The following is a 23,767-nucleotide window of genomic DNA, read 5'->3' as shown; positions in this document are numbered from 1 at the left end:
ACACATTGCCAACGATGTGACAAGATGGCCTATGCACGAACCACGATAAAGTTCTGGGAAACTATGACCTCCAATCCATCTTTACAGACAGCTCTGGGAAATCTACCTAGGGAAAGGACTATGGAAATTAAATTCCAAATGCTACAGTGCTAAAAACTCACAGAGATTATCGCACCACCAGTACCTCCTGGACATGACTACAGCTCTGACTCAGGCTCTCCCTAGCCTATCCTTCAGAAAAGCCCAACAGAAAAAAAATGTGGATGAACTGGAGCTTTACATTGAAGGCGTACCTCATTCTTAATGGCTGGCTCTTATTCCTTCATGATAGATTTAATAAAGCATTTGTAACAGGTTGTCCTAACAACTGTGAAATCCAGGGGTGATGGGTGCTTCACAACAATGAAATGCTAATGTTAAAAAGAGCTACCCAAAGCACCTAAGACACCCTGTGTCTTATGAACCATGGTAGGAGCTAACAACTACTGGATCAGCCATTTTACTGTTTAATTTTATCAGAAACTCAAGAGCAGAAGGTTGACTTCCCCAAGTGCACACAGCTAATCACTGGCAGAGGTACCAGGTAAAGCAAAGCCTTGACCTAGCATCTTTCTATCACACTGATTTCCAAATTTTAGTCATTCAGGTTCAAGACGTTTCTCATGTCTATGTGCCACCTATATCATGTTTGTTCAATATTTTCTTTAAATCAGTTCACTTTTTTTTGCTTAAATATACTTAAAGGACACTTGAGGAGTGAACTATTGATTTACACAACACAGAATAATCTTTTTTTTTTTTTTTTTTTTGCGGTACGCAAGCATGTGGGATCTTCCTGGACCGGGGCACGAACCCGTGTCCCCTGCATCGGCATGCAGACTCTCAATCACTGCGCCGCCAGGGAAGCCCAACACAGAATAATCTTAAATGTATTCTGCTAAATCAAAGAATCAGACCAAAGAGGCTACATATGGTAAGACTCTCATTTATTTATAAAGGCATAACTATAGGGAGGAAAACAGATCAGTGATTGCCAGTGGGACTGGAAGGTGGAAAGAAGGACTGTCTGCAAAGGGGAAGCAGGAAGGAATTTTTAAGACAATGGACTCTTTTGTATGGAACCGCAGTAGTGGATACACCACTCCATGCATCTGTCAAAACCAACAGAACTATACACTATAAAAAGTACATTCACTGTATGGAAAAAAACACAAAATTTCACCCAGGATGTAGTGGTAAAGATGGAATGGCAAACTGTGGCAAATGAATCTAATTCACAAATGAATCACATAACCCACACTAAAAAAAAATAGGGAAGAAAATGGAGAGGAAAGGAATGTTTTGACTACATATAAGACTAAAAACAGAAAGAACTGTACATGCGTGTGCACACACAGGCACACACACAAAAGGGAGAAGGAGGCCAGATGCTGGAGGGCCTTATGGGCAATGGAAAGACTTTGCCTTTCACTCTAAGATGAGGACATGTGGAAGGTTCTGAGCAGTGATGTAATCTGACTTTGATTTTCTATGGATCATTCCAGCTTCTGTACTAGCAATAAACTAAGTTAGAAGGCTGTGAGATGATGGGGGATTGGAGTAGGTGGTAGCAGTGAGGGCAAGAGGAGAGGTCAGATTTTGAATATATTTCAAGGTAGAGCCAACAAGATTTGCTGATGGTTTGGATGTGAGATGTGAGAGAAGGGTCAAGGATGACTCTAAAGTTTTTAGCCTTCAGCACCGAAGGATGGGGTTGCCGTTGACTAAGATGACGAGGATGTAGGAGAAGCTTAGCACGTCTGGGAGTGAAGCTGAAACTGTTGGTACCCCACCCATTTACAGTGATCCACAAAGGGCACTGTCAACACCTACCATTATTTGCCAGTGTTCTCTCTGGCTGCCGGGGTTGCTCTGCCTGAAGGAGAGGCCAGTTGGAAGTTCTAGAGAATTAACACCCCCAGGAGCCACCATCAAGTAATGACTAATGAGAACTCAGTGTAAGTACCCAGCGTCTCCCTTTACTCTGGGTGAGTATGCACTGACTCCCAAGTCCCCACTGGGATTCCACTCCCGTCGCCGCAGTGTTGCCTTCTTTATGGCTTCCTTACCATCCCTGTCTCTGTCTCCACACTCCTGCAGGTGCTTCCTAGAATCACCCCCTTGTGCATAAAACTACTCGCACTTAAAACAAAATAAGAATTGATCAAAAACAGAAAAGTAGTGTCATGTGCAATATAGAAATAAACACAGTGTTATTAAATTCTAGCTAGGTCCTACTGCCTTTAAAGGTTCTGAGTGAAGCTTGCTTTCCCTGTGAATAAAGGAGATCGGCAGATGCTGAGAAGTGTTACACGCTAGCTCCAAAATACCACCTTTCTGCTTTCAGAGGATTTAAAAAAAAAAAAAATTTTTTTTTAAGTAACTGAAAAACAAAGAACTTTCTCACTATGTGATTCTAGGTTACTGAACCTCCTATCAAGTGTTTATCACCTAAACCACATCATACACCTGCTCTACGCCAAACGCTGGGAATTAAGGAAGGTAAGTGACAAGCTCAGAAAGAAATCTTCAAGTACTGAATGCCAAGAATGAACACACCAACTCTATGGGTTCCTGGACCACTCGGTTCAATTAACTCCACCCTGCGCTGCGGCTGGGGAGACACCTGCTTCCCAAGCACACGTTTCACTTTGGCAAATCTCCAAGTCAAAGATGTGACAGAGGAAAAAGAACCTAAGATGTGAAGTCCCGCAGCTGCAAGGACAGAATGAAGTTCCACAGAAGCAATGATTTCTGATGCCTCTCAGGTCTTTCACGTGGCATTAAAAAAAAAACAAAAACTGCTCTGGTTTTAAATATCTTTGAAAACAGACTTTCAAACCAAAACGAAAAAGGCACAAGTCACAGTAGAAAATCTTAAATCCTAAAAGAAGCTATATTTCCACATATATTTTGCTTGAAAAACAACAGAAAACCAATTCACTTACAGGCTAGCTATTACGGAGTGAATGTTTGTGTCCCCCCAAGACTCATGTGTTGAAACACTAACCCCCAATGTGATGGCATTAGGAGGTGGAGCCTTTGGGAGGTTTTTAGGTCATGGGGGCGGAGCCCTCACATGAATGGATTTAGAGTCTCTGGAGAACTCCCTCACCGCTTCTACCATGTGAGGACCCAGTGAGAAGATGGCCTTCTATGAACCAGGAAGCAGGCTCTCTCACCAGACTCTGAATCTGCCAGCGCCCTGATCTTAGACTTCTCATCCTCCAAAAGCGTGAGATAAATAAGCCACCCAGTCTATGATAGTCTGGTACAGCAGCATGAACAGACTAAGACACTGGCTAACATGACTTTCTTCTCAGGAGCCACCCAATCTTCACCACAGTAGCAAAGGAAAGCAGAACACAGAGGAGCATCTGCAGAGCTACAGGGAGTTCGAAGAACGAGCACTAGTTGGTATTCATACACTTAGCCAAAGATTAGGAAGGTTTTTCATACCAATCTGTGGTCAACACTTAAAATGACAATCCAGAAAATGTTAAGATATTGAATTTCTTGCTAATCTCAATCCAATCTCTGACTTAAAACAAACAAAATATATCAGCTGTTTGGTTTATACAACATTTGACATGCACAGCCTCAAAGTGTGTGTATGTGTGTGTGCGTGCGTGCAGTCCTGAATTCTAAAACTAGATCCTCTAGCTAGAGAAATGTAATCAATCGCTTTCAACTTTGCCGACAAAAAAGTTCAGACTAACCAAAAAAAATATGAAACATGGGACCTAAACAAAAATGAAATTACCATTAAATAACTACATTTTACCTAGGTTAGATTTTCCAGCTTGAAAAAAGTGCACTATTTTTTAAACTGTTTAAAGAAGGTATTCTAAACTCAAATGCCTACAAGGCCCAGGCCATTAACATAAGTGAGTAAAACAGGCCTGGTATAAGAATAAAAAAGAGCAGTGAGCATTTCAATGAGCTGGAGAATTCAAATGCCCTCTAGAGACATTCAAGTTCACAAAATGTAAAAACCCTCAGGTTGCCCTCATAACATCACGCCACAAGGCTTAAACCTTGAAACTCTTAAGATAACAAGCTCACACAGCCTCAGTTCTATTGAGAAAGTACTACAACTGACCTTTACTAAAATAAAGTGAAATAAAATCTAAAACACATGGAATAGCTGGAATCTAAGGTTCAGGAAATACTATCAGATTGCTAATAAATGAGAAACTATTAGGGATATGTAATTCATACCAGGCAGGAATAAATATGTTCAACTCTCATACTTTGTTATCCAAGTAACTTATCAACACTTGACACATTACGTGTTTATTATCAATCTTCCTCAAACTACACATAAGCCCCTTGGAGAAGGAACTCAGCGCTAGAGCCCCAGCTCCAAACTATCATATGATAGGTATTCAATAATGTATGTGAAGTAAATTAATTTAATGGAAGTCAAAATAAATGTTTAATATAAAAAGTCCAAGGCATACTACTTATTAGTAGCTCTGGAATTAAAAATTGAAGTGCATTTGGTTTCACACAGGCTAAAGCAAACCAGGTAAGCCCTACCAGATATTCCTTTTGAGTTTTTTTTCTTGTTATTTGTTTGTAAGGGGAGGATATATTCAGAAACTATAGCAGGTATTATTAATTCATTCTTGGTCTACTGCAAAGACTGGCCACTACCTACTATCAGTGGCTCTCAAAATCTGATACCAGGGCAGCATCAGCATCACCTGGAAACTTGTTAACTTAATGTAAATGCAACCTGCCAGGCCCCAACCCAGACTTAGGGAGTCAGAAAAGTGGGGAGCGTGTAACACATGATACAGAAATCCATTTGAGCCTTCCAGGTGATTCTTTTTTTTTTTCTTTTTTTGCTGTACGCAGGCCTCTCCCGTTGCGGAGCACAGGCTCCAGACGCGCAGGCTCAGCGGCCATGGCTCACAGGCCCAGCCGCTCCATGGCATGTGGGATCTTCCCGGACCGGGGCACGAACCCGTGTCCCACTTCATCCGCAGGCGGACTCTCAACCACTGCGCTACCAGGGAAGCCCCCTCCAGGTGATTCTTATGCCGGCTACTTTGAGAACCACTGCCTGATGCTCCTATTCAAGCTCAGGACAGCCAAGGGTCACAGGTGCTCCTCTGTTCTCCATTGCTAGCACATGGTTGTTGGTTCCGAAAAACTCGAACTGGAGAGTCAAAGGTGTAAATGTAGCACAGAAAAAAAATTAAAGGGCAGCTAGGAACTGTTTTATGTTCAAAAAGCATTAAAGTTCTACTCTTCCATGTCCCTTCTCCCCACCAAAAAGGCCACTTTCATTAAGAACTGGCTCCTTAAGAAGAATACAGTATTGGCAATTATGAAATAAATGATTAAGCCCAATTAAACAGGCTAAATTGTGTCTCAAACATAGTGACCTTTCAGATTAATTGTAACTAATTACAATTAGATAATCTGACAGATGGACTAGTAGAAAAAAGCTCTGGGCCTTCCTTTTAACTCTGGCTAGGGTACGTGCTCTAAGAGAAAAATTACGACTTCTTGTTGTCACAGCAAGCCCATAACAATCTTGTAAATCTGTGTGGTCCAAAACATTACCACCTGGTAGAATATTATTCTTCCTCCAGCACAAGGGGATGTCTGAAATCTCTCAAGTAATGGACAGAGAGAAGCTGAAGGCCAAGAACAAAGCCTGCAGAATGGGGAGAAGCCTTTGGGAATAAAGAAAAAGATCAGAGTGGAAGAGAATCAGAATCAGAAGAAGGCTGTGTAGTCTAACAAATAAATGGAGTCTTACTATTTATTTAAAAAAAACAAAATCCCTGTTACTTATTTCTCTCAAAAGGAAAATAATTTGATCCTGGCAAAGGAAAAAGTAACACTTAGCTGCTCCTAAGAGAACTGCCAAGTTGGGAAAAAAATAGTAATAGAGGTGACCAAATCCTTTAAAGATCCTTTTCCATATTAGGAGGAAAAAAACAAAAGCTGTGCCAGCTACTTGGGTATATTTTGACTCGCCAGTAAAAGATGATATAGCTAATGTCAAGTCCTAATGAAGCAACTGTTTCTGAAGTAAGCTAAAAACTTTTAAAAGTTATATGCTCTATGGGGAGTTTCTAAGTTTTAAGTTCTAAATTGCACGTGTTTGGGAAGTTTCTAAGTTATAGGGTTTGGGGTTTAGGGTAAGTTACATTTATATAAACAAATAACTAGATAACATTTTGGTCCAGATAAGGCTTATAACATACTAACTATATGAAACCATATAACCTGCTTTGCCTTCTTTCAAATGACATGTTTCTTTCCCCCAAACACTGTAAAACTTGTATAGAAAACACACTCCACTGTTGTTCTACTGCTTAGAAATGACACATTTCTCAAATTGAAGAAAAAACAGAACAGTAGAAACTTCCTTCATCACTACTATCTTAGAAAGTAGCTGCAGTGACCTACCAGCAAGATTGAAATCTATCAATACATTACTTTAGAATAGTTACTGCACAACATTATTCTACAATTACAACATCACATTTGAGCCTGTGACACAGTTCTCACTATGAACATGTTATGAAAGTACATATATGAAAAGGTCAAGTGCTATCAAAACATCCATTATGGCTCCAACTCCAACTAATCCAGAATCTCACAATACTCAACTAGAAAGTATCTGCTCAATTGTGATTACATATGTACAAACCACGCTGACTGCACATCTGCCGTAGTTCTAAAATTCTGTTTTTCCTGCAAGACTTAAACAAGTCAAACTCTCCATGGCATTAAGACCAGGAAAGTAACTCTGAAGTAGCAGCATAAGTCAGTGTGTGCTGAGGTGGAAACACCAATAGTGAGCTAATCTTGCCCTGCAGGACCCTGAGAAATTCAGGACCTAAGGACAGGATACAATGAGCGAGGTTTAGAGGCAGAGAGCTGGTGGCTGGAGTGGGAAGGGTGAAGATTGGTTGCAAGTCTGTAGACTAAACACTAAAAAAGAGAAGAGTTATCCTGCACAGAAACTGAAAGGTAAAAGCTTGGGACTCCAGGACAGATACGTGGCGGGTGGGTGTGTGGGTGTGTGGGAAGCACAGGGCTGGCAGATTTAAGTAAAGTCAAAAGTCAAAATAAGAAATGTTCAAACATCTAACCCTGCTCCTTTTCTTTAATTCTAGAATGCCATCGGCCAGGAGAAGTGTCTTTACTTCCTGCCCCACCTACCCAACCCTACCATTCTCCCAGAAAGGAAGAAGATCCTTCCCTAGAGAAACGGAACAGCCCCAGAGAAAAGACATCCACATACTATTTGGCAGTTCCCCAAGAATAGCAGCTTTGCATTCAATTAACCCGAAGTGAAGCCCAACACTTACACTTGGCAAGGTCCCTTGTAAACACTGAACTACCAATTAGCCTTTTTCACTTTTAAATACGAATAGACAGCTAAGGATCACGAATATTTGCAAAGTCTCAGACATCAGAGATCAAAACAAACAAAAACTGCAAAGATAAAAGCAAAGAACTAAAAGAACAAAAGAAAACTTTTTAAAAAACCTATAATTACTATGCTGAGAAGATAAAAATTAGTAACAGTAATGAAAAAGGAGAATTCCAAATGCTCTTAAAATTAAAAATATAGCCATTGTTAAAAATCCAAAAGAAGGGCTTCCCTGGTGGCGCAGTGGTTGGGAATCCGTCTACCAATGCAGGAGACACGGGTTCGAGCCCTGGTCCAGGAAGATCCCACATGCCACAGAGCAGCCAAACCCATGTGCTACAACTACTGAAGTCCGTGCATCATAGAGCCCATGCTCTGAAGCGGGAGAAGCCGGCGCAATGAGAAGCCTGCACACCACAACAAAGAGTAGCCCCTGCTCGCTGCAACTAGAGAAACCCCGCATGCAGCAATGAAGACCCAACACAGCCATAAATGAATGAATGAATGAATGAATAAATAAAAGCATTTATCTCATCATAAATGCCTTTATCATAAAAAAATCGAAAAGAAAAAAGTAAACACCTAGAAACTCTCCTAGAACATTAAGAGTAATAAAATATACTAAAAAATAGTTAACAGACTTAGAAGATCAAAACAGTTAATTCAACATTTGACTACCAATAATTCCAGAGAAAAGGGAGAAGAGAGAAAATGTAAAGGGAGAAAAACACTGACTCATTTACCTAAGAAAACATCCCAATAATTTTCCAAAGGGAAAAAAAGACCACACGCAAAATAACAAGAATAAAAATGGCACCTGAATTCTCCACTGTAACACTGCAAGCTTGAAGTCAATGAAGCAACACTTTAAAAATTACTTAGGGGGCTCCCCTGGTAGCGCAGCAATTGAGAATCCGCCTGCCAATGCAGGGGACACGGGTCCGAGCCCTGGTCCAGGAGGATTCCACATGCTGCAGAGCAACTAAGCCCGTACACTGCAACTAGTGAGCCTGCGCTCTGGAGCCCGGGAGCTACAACTACTGAGCCCATGTCCCACAACTACTGAAGCCTGCGTGCCTAGAGCCAGTGCTCCACAACAAGAGAAGCCAACGCAGTGAGAGGCCTGCGCACCGCAGTGAAGAGTGGTCCCCACTCGCTGCAATGCACAGCAACGAAGACCCAATGCAGCCAAAAATAAATAAAATTTAAAAAAAAATCATTTAGGTAAGAATTCTATACCCAAACAGTCAATCAAGTGAGCATTTTTATATATTCAAGACCTGATATTATTATCCATACACATTTTCCCAACAGACTGCCAGCAGATATGTTCTGTACATACACACACATACATGGGAACACACCAGTAAAAAGAAAGACATGAAGTGAGGTGGCCAAGACGGCAGAGTAGGAAAACCCTGAACTCACTCCTCCTCCCATGGATACACCAAAATTACAGCTACTTACAGAGCAACTATCTATGACAACGGCCTAAAAACTAGCAGAAAAGATATTCCACAACTGCATACCTAAACAAGGAACCACAATGAGCTGAATAAGAGGGGGTGAGACGCGGTATTGTCAGGACTCACAACTCCAGGTCAGCGATCCACGAATGGGAGGAATATCACAATCAAAGAGGTTCTCCCCAAGGAGCGAGGATTCTTTCTGAGCCCCACATCAGGCTCCCCTGCCCAGGGTTCCTGCATCAGAAAGATGAGCCCCCAGAACATCTGACTTTGAAAACCAGCAGGGCTCATGTCCAGGAGAGCCAGAGAGCTGTAGGAAAAAGACTCTGCTCTTAAAGGGCATACGTTAAATCTCACACACTTCAAATCTCAGCACAGAGGCAGTAAATTGAAAGCAGCCTGGGTGAGACCCGTTTGCTGATCCTGGAGAGCCTCCTCAGGAGGCAACTGGAACTCCCCCTGGGGATGGAGATGCTGGCAGTAGCCATTTTGGGCAGTTCGTTCTACCAAGATAACACAGCACTGGCAAGTGACATTTTGGAACCCTCCCCCTAGCTTATTGGCACTGGGGGCTTACCCGCCCACCAACAGGCCAGCCCCAGCCCCAGGGCCAGGCAGACAGCTGGGAAGCCTACCCTGCCCTCCAGCAGCCCGGCAGCCACTGCATGAGGCAGGGCCTCACAGTCAGGCTGGGGGCCAGCCCCGCCTACCAGCACACCCACCGTAGCAGTCCTGCCATGAAAGAAGGGCACAGGCAGCCCTACGGGGGCACCCCTTGAGCATATAGCTCTGGTGACCAGAAGGGAGTGTGCTACTGGGACCCACTGGATGTCTCCTACATAAGGCCACTTCTCTAAAATTGGGAAATGTAACCAACCTAACACAGAAAACTGGGCCAAATGAGCAGACAGAGGAACATGTCCCAAACAAAGAAACAAGACAAAACCTCAGAAAAAGAACTAAACGAAGTGGAGACAGGCAATCTACTCAACAAAGAGATCAAGGTAATGATCATAAAGATGCTCCCTAGCCCAGAAGAATGGATGAACATGGTGAGAATGTCAACAAAGAGCTGGAAAATCCTGAGAACCAAACAGAGCTGAAGAATACAACTAACTAAAATTAAAATTACACTAAAAGGAATCAACAGTAGATTAGATGACACAGAGTAACAGACTGTGATCTGGAAGACAGTAGTAGAAATCACCCAAGTTGAACAGAAAAAGAGAAAAAATAATTTTAAAAAATGAGGATAGTTTAAGAGACCTCTGGTACAACATCAAGCATACTAACTTTACGGGGTCTCAGAAGGAGAAGAAAGGCGCAAAGGACTTGTTTGAAGAAACAGTAGCTAAAAACTTCCCTATCCTGGGGAAGGAAACAGACATCCAATTCCAAGAAGCACAGAGACTCCCAAACAAGTTGAACTGAAAAAAGTCCACGCTAAGACACATAATAATTAAAATTGCAAAATTAAAGAAAGAATCTTAAAAGCAGAAGAGAAAAGCAACTAGTTACATACAAGGGAACTCCCATAAAGACTCACAGCTGACTTCTCAGCAGAAACTTTGCAGGCCAGAAGTGAATGGCATGATATTTGCAAAGTGATGAAAGAAAAAACTTAAAACCAAAAATACTCTACCTGACAAGGTTATCATTCAGATTCGAAGGTGAGATAAAGAGTTTTACAGACAAGCAAAAGCTAAGAGGTCAGCGCTACTAAACCAGCTTTACAAGAAATGATAAAGGGGTTCTCCAAGCAGAAAAGGCCACAACTCAAAATATGAAAATTATGAAAGGAAAAATTTCACTAGTAAAGACGAACATATAGTAAAGGTAGTCGATCAGCCACTTATAAAGTTAGTAGGAAGGTTAAAAGACAAAAGTAGTAAAATCATCTAAAACCACAATAAATAGTTAAGGGATATACAAAACAAAAAGATGGAAAATACAACATCAAAAACATTCAACATGATGGGGGGAATAAAAATGTATCGTTGTTAGAAGGCATTCAAACCTAAGAGATCATCAACTGAAAACAATCACATATGTATATATGTTGTACCATATATACAGCTTAAGATACATGGTCAATAATATTGTAATAACTTTGTATGGGGAGAGACGGTTACTAGATTTATTGTGATGAACATTTCATGATGTATGCAAATGTCAAATCACTATGCAGTACACCTGAAGCTAACATAATACTGTACATCAACTATATTTTAACAAAACTTTTAATAAATAAATAAATAAAAAGGAAGACATCAAGTAACAATCATTCCACCTGTTGGGAAGTCCATGAGTGGCAACTGTGGGCCCTAAGAAATAAACAGGAACAAGAAGATTAACAGCTCCACAAGCAGACAAAAAGGAAATACTGATTAACTGAGCATTTCAAAAACACCAGTGACAGGTATATGGTGGATGTGATAAAGATGTTGAAAAACTTTAAGAATCAGTTTTTCAAAAACTATGCAAGTATAAACAAGGCAACTTAATAGCAGAGTTTGATGTGAAAGAAAATGTAATCTGAGTACACTCCTGGCCCTTCAGTGATTATTTAGCTGTAATGTAAATATGGTTTATTTTGAACCAAAAATTGTGTTATTTAAAGAATTAAAGAGGTAAGGTGTGTAGAGGTATAAGAGAACTAAAACATCGTGGAAATAACAGGTCAACAGGTAATATAAAACTAACTAATTAATTAATAACAATATTAACACATTGAAATGTGTGGATAAATACCAGAAGAGACAACTAAATGAATTAAAAATAATTGACTCTGGGTCACAGGTCCAGGAATGGGAAGGAACAAAGGAAGGAATCACTGATTTTCATTATATATCTTTTCATACAGTTTTAAGTTTTTAAAGTATAAGCCTATATAAAAGCAAAGTTCTGTGCTGTTCTGTTCTAAGACCAAAGAGTTTGGTGAAACTCAAATCCTCAGAAAGGTAAAAACAAATCTGGTGAAACTAAATTTTTGTTTCAGCACTTCCAATATTCTAAAGTGCATGAAATGAGAAAGCTCAGCTTACCCACTGCCTACTGGACCTCTCCACCCAAATGTTCCACAGACAACTTAAAAAAGACACATACACACCCCTACCTATACGCCTACCATATCCTTATCCTCCCTTCTTCCCACCCAAATTTTAAAGACTGTAGTCCCCAAATGTTTCCAAAGTCAGAAACCACCTCTCTTCCAATGCTTTATTTGTTCAGGCTGTCATCTCTTGCCTAGACTACAATAATTAAACCCCCTAACCAGTCTCTCTGCCTCCATTCTCTCTTCTTTCTAATCTATATTAACACGCTAAGACAAATTTTACCAAGTTGACTCCCTTAATATACTTCAGTGGCCCCTATTCCTGCAGAAGAAAATCCCATCTCTAACCTAGCATGCCCTTCGCATCTAGACCTTTCTATCGATCTAGGTTTAATTTGTGCCACTCCCTCCTCACACCCTATGTTCCTACAATAATTTCAACTCTGGGTCTTCCACACAGGCTTCTCCCTCTGCAAAGGAAGTCTCTTCAAGCCCAACCCTGCCACCTCAGTCCTCCTAACAAACTTTTATTCATTTTCAAAGATTCTTTTTCCGTCTATGCTACCATGTACATACATAACTTTACCACAGCACTTAATTATAATGTATCACAATCATCTGTCCATCAACCACCACACTAAACTCTGTCTCATTCATCACCAGAGGCTAAAATATTACCTTGGCATACAGAAGACGATAAATAAATATCTGTTTGGATAAAATGCCATTCTAGTCAGCACACCTGCAACTACAAATTACTTATCTATACTCTTAACTACAGAGGTTAATAGGCAAACAACTACAAAAGTAGGAAGGAAAATGGAAGGCCAGTTTTCCCTGCCAAGGCATATTATAAAAGAATATCCACAATCATTTTTTATATAGCATTTAACAGTTCACAACGTGATTATATATGGTCTGCGGCTTACAGAGTTACAGTTTAAAGAGAAAGTGAACAGCATTCATTTTCTTTAGGGATTTGGGACTGGGCCTTACATAAACATTACAATGGCTTTCTCTTACAGTTTCATCACTGTCACTTTGTGCAATTCATGTCAAAAAACGGCAAGACAAGATCCCCAATGAGATCCTGAAATTTGGACAATCGATCGATACCACAGTGATGCTTGCTGCAGCACAACTCCACTAAGCTGGAAGGCAAGAAGATACCAAATAACCACCACGGATGCTGCGAACAGTGCATATTTTAAGGCCTGAATACATTAACTGATTCACTGGTAAAAGAATCAACCAATCTGGAAACGCAGGTAGGACCTGATCAAGTAGAGCGACTTTATTTAGGATTCACTAAAGTCAGTTAACACGTTCACTAAATTCAAAAGTCAATTTTAACATACTTCTGAGTCATTAATTTAAAGAAAAGAATAATTTCATTGAGTTCAATTAAAAAATACTGTGAAGCTTTTATTCATCTGGAGAAGCTTTTGGTGCAGTGGATTCATAATTATCCTGAGATCATGGCACAGTACCATCAGTCAAGGCAAGATCCCACCCCACCCCCCTTCCATCTAGCCATTCAGTGCCTTTTATCCTCACGCTCCAGTCCCACCTGCCCCAACACATTCAGACAGGGAACCATTCTAGCCTGTTTAATATATCTGGAATACAAACAGATGTGACATACGCTACATCTGAGCAGAGGCTTTAAAAGCCATTGTGTGTTGCTGTCCACTCTCTTCTCTTTGTCTCTGCCAAGAGTGACAGGACCCAGAAAAGAGCTGCGCTTCAGAATGAGATGACATGAAAAGCCACAACCGTCAGCCACTAACACAACATGAGCAAGAAATAAGCCTTTGTTGGTCCATAAGCTCCTGAAATTTGGGAGTAATTATCAAGCTGACTAATGTGCAATGAAAAACTGAACTAAGTGATTACACTTCCCAAATTACATTCCATCAATGAGATACATCTGAATGAGATTTGGAAGGCCAAAGGGAGGCAAAGGACAGATTATTGCTGCCGGTGGTTCTGGCAAGTAAGGTTAGAGACGTCAGAATTTGTGGCAGCCGAACTCCAAGTTCGTGTCTGGTCACCAACTTCAAGGATGAGCGAGGCAAGTGTGACGATGTAAGAATGGCGGTGGTGGCAGCAGAAGCAGCAGCCTGTCCTCTGGAATGCAGCTTTAGGCGAGCAGCCTCACTGACTTCATACCTCTGACCTTTCCGACAATTTACAGTGGACCCAATTTCTATTAGATCTCCTGTTGCTTTAGATACCTGGAGTATTTTCTTGCACTGAACTGACTGATTAAAGTATTTGGTACCAGAGTAGTTACAGGACACAGACTCTTAAAAGCTAGGAACCTGGCTTTGGTTTTCCAATCTAGTTGGATTTAAAGGCAATGATGATATTGCCACCATTAGATAACATAATACTAATAGTACATGGCATGTAGCAGCAAAGAATTACTTACCACCTGTAGATACCTGGAATAAAGTTCTTCTTGAAGAAAACAGCATGGCAGACTGCTAAGTGCATTATGATGGAAATAAGAAAGACAAGGACTGTGGAGTGGGCTGATTCTGAGGACAGGTGAAAGCTTTAAGAAAATGATTAACTCAATAAACAGAGGACAGAAGAGCATCCATGAATGCATAAAAGAACCTCTTAATTCTTATAGGTATAGGGTTGATATAGCCAAAAATCAAAGAGTGATTCTGCAAGTTACAGAATTACCATATGAAAACAATCTCTTAAGTAAAAGTTAGGGCACTGATTGTGAAATGATAAGACCCTGAGGCCTGAAATGGGGTGGAGTTTGATCAATCTGAGAACCCTGACCTCACAAAACTCACTGAGCCTTCCCTACCTGAGAAGCACCCCTCCCACCCAATATGAGGCTAATCTTTACTTGACTGAAGCCCCTGCTCCCTTGCTGTAATACTGACTGGAGCCTTGCAAGGGAATGCAGATTCTCCTCATGCCTTACTCCAAGCAGCTCTCACCGCCTCTAAACCTCCGACTATTATAAATCAAATTTCCCAGGGGAAGGAGCACCAAATCTAAACAAACAGGAGCCAGCCTTCATTCCTAAAGAACTACAGGCATACCTCATTTTATTGTACTCTGCAGATACTGCGCTTTTTACAAATTGAAGTTTTGTGGCAACTCTGAGTCTAGCAAGTCTATCGGCGTCATTTTTCCAACAGCATTTGCTCACTTTGCATCTCTGTCACATTTTGGTAATTCTCGCAATATTTCAAACCCTCTACCAGCGAAAAGATTATGATTTGCTAAAGGCTCAGATGATATTTAGCATTTTTTAGCAATAAAGTATTTTTCAATTAAGATATGTTCAATTTTTTTTTAGGCATAATGCTATTGCACACTTAACAGACTATACTATACTGTAAACATAACTTTTATACGCACTGGGAAATGAAAAAATTCGTGTGATTCACTTTATTGTGATATTCACTTTACTGCAGTGGTCTAGAACAGAACCCATAATATCTCTGAGGTACACCACTGTGGACTCTCAAAAGACATTAAGAATTCTAAAGACTGAAACAGAACTTTAGGTAAGACTTAAGTTATCAAAAGGAATACACTTACTGAAGATTCTTCATTCACTGCAGTATCTCAAGAAACCAGATATGGTTATAACAATTCGCTCAGTTAACTGACTGAAACCTGGACTCAATGACAGTCTATGTTAAAAACAGTTGGAACTCTTGCTGAATTAACAACAGATGAGACACCAGAGACAACACAGCAATAGAAACTATCTAAACTGAAGCAGAGGGGGGTGAAAAAGCTGAAAAAGATAATGAACAGAGCCTCAGTGATTTAGTGTACAATAACAAGTGGCATAACATATATGCAACTGAGGGGCATGGGACAGTAATTCTGAAAAAATATAAAATGAATGATAATGTTCCAGATTTGACAAATTCTAGAACCCCACAAATCCAAGAAGCTCAAAGGACACTAACAAGAATAAGCCTACAGAAAACTCTACCACAAGGAATATCACAATCAAATTAAATTTGATTTAGTGAAAGATAAAGTGAAAATCTTAAAAGCAGCCAGAAAAAAAGGACACACTACTAGAGAGGAACAAAGATAAGAATATTCAGACATTTATTAAAAGAAATAATGCAGGCCAGAAGACAACGGAAAGACATCTTTAAAGTATTGAAAGGAAAAACAAAAACAAAACAAGATTATCAATCTAGAATTCTATATCCAGCAAAAATATCCTTAGAAAATGAAGGTAAAATGCTTTTGGGGACAAACAAAAGCTGAATAAATTCAAGGCTAAATCCCTTGGCAATTTTGGGCACTGCAAATATCTTCCCTAATTCTTTCATCTGTCTGTCACTGAATGAAAACCTTTAATTTTTATATAATCAAAGTCATTACTTTTTCACCTTTGTAAGTTTTGAGATAAAACTTTCCCTAGGGAAAGAGCTTCTTCAACATTGTCTTCCATTAATTTTATAACTTTTCCTTTCACATTTAGATCTTTAATTATCCATAGTTCATCCCATCTGTGGTGGTAGGTTTTTCTCCATAAAGTAAGCCACTCTTCCTAGCAACATGACTCCTTTCTCTGATGATTTATGATACCACCTTTGATCTTAAGTTCCTGAACATATAGGTAAGTCTCTGCTCTCCAATTTGTTCCCCCAGTGTATTTTTTAGGTTCTTGCACTTATACTAGTTTTTATTACTATAGTTTTGAAACAGTATCTTAACCTCTGGTAAGGCAAGCCCCCACGAAAGCAAAACTTTAAGACTGATTTAGCTATTCACAGACTTTATCCCACCTGCCATATAAATTTTAGATCAGGTTACTGAGTTTGTCAGACAAACCAACTGGAATTTTGACGGCAGTTTAATCAAATTTATAGATTAAAATGGAGAAAACTGACTTCCTTACAACAATAAGTAATCCAATCCCAAAAGCATGGAAAGTTTTCCCATTTATTTAGGTCCTCTTCTAGCTCCTTATTAAAGTTCTCTCCTTAAAGATCTTATGTACTTAGAGTAATTCCTAGAGACTATAGTTTTCTTGCTATTATTGTATACAATATTTACTTTTTAAAAAAAATTTATTTATTTTATTTATTTTTGGCTGTGTTGGGTCTTTGTTGCAGCGCGCGGGCTTTCTCTAGTTGCGTTGAGTGGGGGCTACACTTCCTTGCGGTGCGCGGGCTTCTCATTGCGGTGGCTTCTCTTGTTGTGGAGCACAGGCTCTAGGCATGCGGGCTTCAGTAGCCGCAGCGCGTGGGCTCAGTAGTTGTGGCTTGCGGGCTCTAGAGTGCAGGCTCAGTAGTTGTGGTGCACGGGCTTAGCTGCTCCACAGCATGTGGGATCTTCCCAGACCAAGGCTTGAACCCGTGTCCCCTGCATTGGCAGGCGGATTCTTAACCATTGTGCCATCAGGGAAGCCCTACAATGTTTACTTTTGATTACCTTTACTAATTGGTTATTGCTAGTGTAGTAAATGCTACTAACTTTTGTAGGGTGATCTTAAGTCCAGTAACCTTGCTAAACTCTTACTAGTTCTAATAGCTTCTCTTGATTCTAATGGTTCTTCTAGATAAGTGATATTATCTGCAAATAATGAGTTTTATTGCTTCCCTTCTTATACTTATACTTTTAATTTTTTCCCCCTGTAGTGTTCGTCAGAACCTTTCTTATGTTAAACAGTAACAATGACAGAGGGCATCCTTATCTTGTTACTGATCTTTTTATTTATTTTTTTGCCGTGCCACATGCAGGATTAGCTCCCCAACCAGGGTTTGAACCTGTGCCCACTGCAGTGGAAGCGCTTAGTCTTAACCACTGGACCACCAAGGAAGTCCCTTGTTACTGACCTTAAAGTAAATGTATCTGAAATTTCTCTGTTAAGTATTATTATTATTTGCTGTAGGTTTTTGGTAATGACCATCATTCAGTTATCCTGCGTTCCAAGCTTGCCAAGAGTTTTTATCATATATGGGTGCTGCATCTTATCAAATAATTTTATGGTATCGAAATAATGATGAATTCTCTCCCTTTAGTCTATTTTTTTTAAACTTTTTAATGGGAATTTTCAAGTACATATACAAAAGTAGAGAGAATGATGAACCCATATACTCTCCTTTAGTCTACTAATAAGATAAATTACACTAACAGATAAATGGATGTTGAACCACACTTACATTCCTAAAACAAACTCTATGGATCAAGATTCTTTTAACACATTGTTGGGTTTGAAGAGCTAGTATTTTGTGTAGGATTTTTACATTTATGCTAATAACTGAAAACAGATGTATAACTTTCTCATATCAACTTTACCTAGTTTTGGAATCAAGATTTCACTAACTTCATAAAATGAGCTTGGCATCTCTCTCTCTCTCTCTTTTTCCTATTTCCCAGAACAACTTTTAAAAAGGAATTGTTATTTAAAAGCTCATTGCAGGGCTTCCCCGGTGGCGCAGAGGTTGAGAGTCTGCCTGCCGATGCAGGGGACAAGGGTTCGTGCCCCGGTCCAGGAAGATCCCACATGCCGTGGAGCGGCTGGGCCCGTGAGCCATGGCCGTTGAGCCTGCGCGTCTGGACCCTGTGCTCCACAGGGGGAGAGGCCACAACAGTGAGAGGCCCGTGTACCGCAAAAAAAAAAAAAAAAAAAAAAAAAAAAAAAAGCTCATTGCACCTCAATTATAAGATTATCTTCATCCAGAGTTTTTGAAAGGGGACGTTTTACTATTTCAGTTTTTAGATATTTATTAGTCAGCTCGGGCTTCCCTGGTGGCGCAGTGTCTAAGAATCCGCCTGCCAATGCAGGGGACACGGGTTCGAACGCTGGTCCGGGAAGATCCCACATGCCGTGGAGCAACTAAGCCCATGCGCCACAACAACTGAGCCTGAGCTCTAGAGCCCGCAAGCCACAACTACTGAGCCCGTGTGCCACAAGTACTGAAGCCTGCGCACCTAGAGCCTGTGCTCCGCAACAAGAGAACCCACTGCAATGAGAAGCCCGCGCACCGCAACGAAGAGTAGCCCCCGCTCGTCGCAAAGAGAAAAGTCCACACGCAGCAACAAAGACCCAACGCAGCCAAAAATAAAAATAAATTAAATTAAAAAAATATTTATTAGCTCAAGCTATCTACTTCTTCTGTTACCAACTTTCATAGTTTGTAGTTTTCTAAGAATTTACACATTTCCTCTAGGCTTTCAAATTTATAAACCGATAGCAATTCATAAAACTCTTCTTTTAAACACCTCATGTTTGTACCTATTTCCCAGTTATCACTTATTGTATTTGCATTTAAAAAATCAGAGGTCCGTTTAGCTTATTAATTTCAAAAAACAATCTTTTGGTTTGGCAAATCTTTCTTTTGTTCCTAATTTCACTAATTTTTGCTCTTAGCTGTATGCTGTTTTTTGAACTCTTAACATGAACTTGGTTGAAACACTAAAGCAAGCTTCCTTCAGCATTTAGATAAGTCACCCTGCCACTGTGTCCCAGGTCTGGTTTCACTACATAGACTTCAACATACAAATTATACAATATAAACATTATTTTCATGTACACATAATACGGAAAAAATCGTAGACAAATCTTACCAACCATACCTACATATGAATGTCTCTGACTAAAGCAGTATCTTGAAGGCAAATAAATAAGATTATGTGCTTGTTCCAAAAAAAAAAAAAAAAAGTGTAAGGCTATGACTATACATCTGAACCAAGGCAGATATTTTCTTTGCACAGCTAACTGGACAATTACTGGTACAGCTTGATAAAATTAGCAACTAGAAATGAAATCTCCAGTTCTTTACCAGATGCCATTCAAAACTTGCAGTTATTAATAGGAGAGAAAAATCTCGCTATGACGGTCAATTTCCACCATCACCAGCCCCCAAAATTACCACTTAAAGCAAACGCACTTTTCTTCCTAGCTGTGGAAGCATACATCCTTGGTTGGAGATAGTTTCGGTTACAAAACAGATTTTGGTCTTAAATCTTTCTGCCTGCAGTTGAGCGTTAGGGCAGATCACTAACATAAAAGTTCAACATTGAACACAATCTTAGATTTGGACACATACCGAATGGCTTATTCTTATGAGTGTAGACTTTGAAAAAGTAATTTTATACATTATTAGCTTCAAAACGGATGTCGCAGCTCCCACTGCGCTGCTGTTACTCAAGAAGGAACTCATACATTTCCCTATCGGGATGCAGAAGGCGTGCACTGGAGACGGGAAAGAACGAAGCGTAGATATAGGTCAACTTTCTAATTCCTGACTTATTTAACGCAGACTGGCTAAAAGCACAGAAACACAAGTGGCCAGATTTCTTTTTCCCCTGGTTGCAAAAAACAAACTGAAGGCCTCTCCCTAACGAAACTCGGACAGCCTTATTTTCCCTTCACGTTTGAGGGTGAAACTTAAGGGGGAACGGAGAAGAAAAGAGCTTCCTGATGCTGAGAGATAGCCAGTCATGATACGGCTCGCGTTTGTAGGAGAACTTGGGGCTGTGTGCGTAACCAGGCTGCTCTTTTAGGCCAGGTAATACAAGAAGCCAGGGCCGCTCCGGCGCCGGCCGCGGACACCAAACGAGGCGGGGGAGGGAGGCGGGGAGGGGAGGAGAGACCCAGGCCTGAAACAAAGGAAGCGGGATGGCCGAGAGAGAAGGATTCGGCGTCCGGGTGGGAAGGAGAAAAGCCAAGGCTGCAGACGAAAGGTTGTACTCACAGAACTTGGAGGTGGAGGTGTTGATGTTGATGCTGGAGGTGGGGGTGGCGGCGGGGGCCGCCTTGGCCACGGCGGCAGCCGCGTCGCAGCTCTTCAACATCATGATCACCCCATTCGGCTCCGGCGGTGGCCCCATCGGGAGCCCCTCCTTGGGGCCTTTCCTGTCCACGGAGACCGCAGGCATCGCCAGCAGCTGACCCCCCGGAGGCTCTCGGGCAGGGGCTGGGATCGAAGCGGGGGGCGGAGGGGGTGGGGGGGGCTGCCGGAAGCCGTCCACGGCGGCCTCCCAGTTGTTGTGGTTCTGGTCGTCCATCATCGCCTCGTAGCTGCCCCCCTCCTCCTCTTCCATGCTTTCCTCCATCCTGCAGGCCCCCAGCACCCGCCCGCCTCACAGGCACCTGCCGCCCGTCTCAACCCCAGGCCGGGGGGGCACCGCAGCCTCCTCGAGCTCACATCGCCGAGGGCCGGAAAGGGCGCGGCGGGGAGGGCAGCGGCGCGCCGGGTCTCTCAATCTTGCCCGGCCGACTCGTAGAGACAGGGCTGACGGCGGTGGGCGCTCCAGGGCTCCACTTAGGGAGAGGCAGCCGTAAAGCAGCAGCGCCCGTCACGACATTTTACAGCAGCTTCCAACAGGCAGCTGGAAAGGGCAGCTGGGGGAGCGGCCAGGAGGGCACGTGGTGCGAGGAACCAGCCGCGAGAAAGCTAAACGAAAAGGGGCGGGAGCTGTGAGCCACCCCAACGCAGTACAGCAGAGGTTCGCCCCGCCTCGGCTGGTCCCATGCGGAGAGGAACTGGGCAACCAGTCCGGAGGAGCATTCGTCGGCTCCGCCCCCGGCCCGGCCTCACGTGATAAGGGAGTTTGGCTGCGCACGCGCGTTCAGAGTTTGGTTACCAGGACTACGGGGAGATGAGCGGGCGACTGAAGACGCGCTTGAAGCCTGCCCCTCGGTCGGTGTGCCCCAGGCTTCCCCTCTCACCGGTGTTGTTCTCCCGCTCACCCAATTTACAGGGTTTCGCACTGCAGAGGGCCTTGCAGCCCCAGCTTTTGCTTGACCATGGCGCTAGGGGGCCAGTAGAAGCTCCGCTTCGCCATAATAAACGGGTGGGAGCGTCCAGGGCGGCCCTCGGCAGGATTGCTCTTGAGCCTCAGCCCACACGACCCAAACCCTCAAAATCGAGGAAAACAACCGAGACAGCAGAGTGGCTTAAAAAATAAATGTGTTTGAGCTATTCAAGAACTTTTAAAAAGTTCCTTAACTCTTCCGTACACTGAGGCCAGAAATTTTAAACTTAAAAATGCCACTCTCCGTATGCTGTTTCACAAATCTAACTACAAATTTGAGGTTATGTATGAGAGTCTTGAGGGACAAGGAAGAAAGATTATGTAACTCTATTATAATTTTTGATTCCTCTGCAATATCTATCTATTTATATATATATATATAAGATTTTATGCGGTACGCGGGCCTCTCATTGTTGTGGCCTCTCCCGTTGCCGGAGCACAGGCTCCGGACGCTCAGGCTCAGCGGCCGTGGCTCACGGGCCCAGCCACTCCGCGGCATGTGGGAACTTCCCGGACGGGGGCACGAACCCGTGTCCCCTGCATCGGCAGGCGGACTCTCAACCACTACGCCACCAGGGAAGCCCTGCAATAGCAGTATATTATACGAGAATAATGAATCTTTATTTCTACAGATGTGCAATTAGTGTGAAGTGAAGAATCACTTCAGTCACTGAGAAATTGTCTCTGATATACTTCAGTGTCCACATTTGTTTCATCTTCCCTACACATATTTTCCCAATATATTCTGCACTAAATGAAATGTTTTGACCAATCACTTAGAATGATTTAATTTCAGACAATGCTCCCTCATATTAATTAATGGCATATATTTTTTGAATCAGCACACGGTTTTGATTCTCTGGGCCTGGAACCGTACTAATTTTCTGGCCCTGGGACATTTTGGGAATATGAAAATAAATTTTTTTCAAGTAAAAGACACCTGAGTGAAATGCTGAGGAGGCAAAAAAGGCAACCTTAGAAGTCTATGCCCTGCAAGTAAAGAATGTAAGAGGAAAGACAAATTATAGTCTTTTTCAGACAACCGCTGATAGTTTGTCATCAATAGACTTCTGAGGTGGGTGGGTGGGTGTGCCTAGATAACACTCAATACACAAGATATGAGAGTCATAAATGTGTCTCTAAAAATATGGTCACAAAATATATGAAGCAAAAGTTGACGGAAGTAGATGAAGAAAGAGAAATCTATCATCAGAGTAGGTGATTTTTACATATCTCTGTATCACATTGCAGTGGGTTGAATAGTAGCTCCCAAAAAAGATATCTCCAGTGTCTTAATCCCTGGAACCTATGTGTTACTTTATTTGAAAATAAGGTCTTTGTAGATGTAATTGAAGATCTTGCAATGAGGAGAGCTTCCTGGATTCTCCAGGCGGAACATAAAACCAATGGCAAGTGTCCTCTTTAGAGAAAGGAGGAGGAGATCTGAGACAGAAACCGAAGAGGAGAAGGCAGCGTGACCACGGAGGCAGAGGTTGGAGTGATGCAGCCACACTCCGACACCACATGCCTACAGCCACCCAAAGCCAGAGGAGGCAAAGAATGAATTATCCCCTAGAGCCTTCAGAGGGAAGGCAGCCCCGCCAGTGCCTTGATTTCAGACTTCTAGTTTCTGGAACTGGGAGAGAATACCTTTCTGTTGTTTAAAGCCACCCATTTGTGCTAATTTGTTAACAGCAGCCACAGGAAACTAACACACAGATCAAAGGGATCAGAAAATCTTTAAGGGACTAGAAGATTTGAACAACACAATTACCAAGCTTGATTTAATGAATACATATAGAATATCGCACTCAGCAACTGCAGAATATACTTTCCTTTCAACAATATGTGAAACATTACAAAAATTGAACATACTGGGTCATAAAGCAAGTTTCTCAACATGTCTAAGGACTGGTATCATAGCAACCGCATTCTCTGCCCACTGTGTAGTTAAGTTAGGAATCAATAACCAACAGACAGCTAGTAAACCCCCATATTTCTAGTCTTCCAGTCAACATATGGGTC

The 23,767-nt window shown here is 41.8% G+C and overlaps 1 protein-coding gene across 2 annotated transcripts in view; it reads right to left on the bottom strand.

Annotated features, from left to right (window-relative positions):
* Positions 1-21,314, bottom strand: part of CACUL1 (CDK2 associated cullin domain 1) — a 70,959-nt gene extending 49,645 nt beyond the window's left edge. For both annotated transcript variants that reach the window (XR_013824332.1, XM_079900500.1), the window contains exon 1: positions 20,680-21,314. Coding sequence is in view for 1 of the 2 variants with exons in the window: in XM_079900500.1 (XP_079756626.1) it covers positions 20,680-21,040 (361 nt within the window). In the remaining variant the exon portion in view is untranslated. The remainder of the gene's footprint in view (positions 1-20,679) is intronic.
* Positions 21,315-23,767: the final 2,453 nt, after the last annotated feature.

The sequence above is a fragment of the Stenella coeruleoalba genome (assembly GCF_951394435.1).
Source record: "Stenella coeruleoalba genome assembly, chromosome: 16".
Classification (NCBI taxonomy): Eukaryota; Metazoa; Chordata; class Mammalia; order Artiodactyla; family Delphinidae; genus Stenella; species Stenella coeruleoalba.
This window is presented reverse-complemented; position numbering and strand designations above follow the sequence as displayed.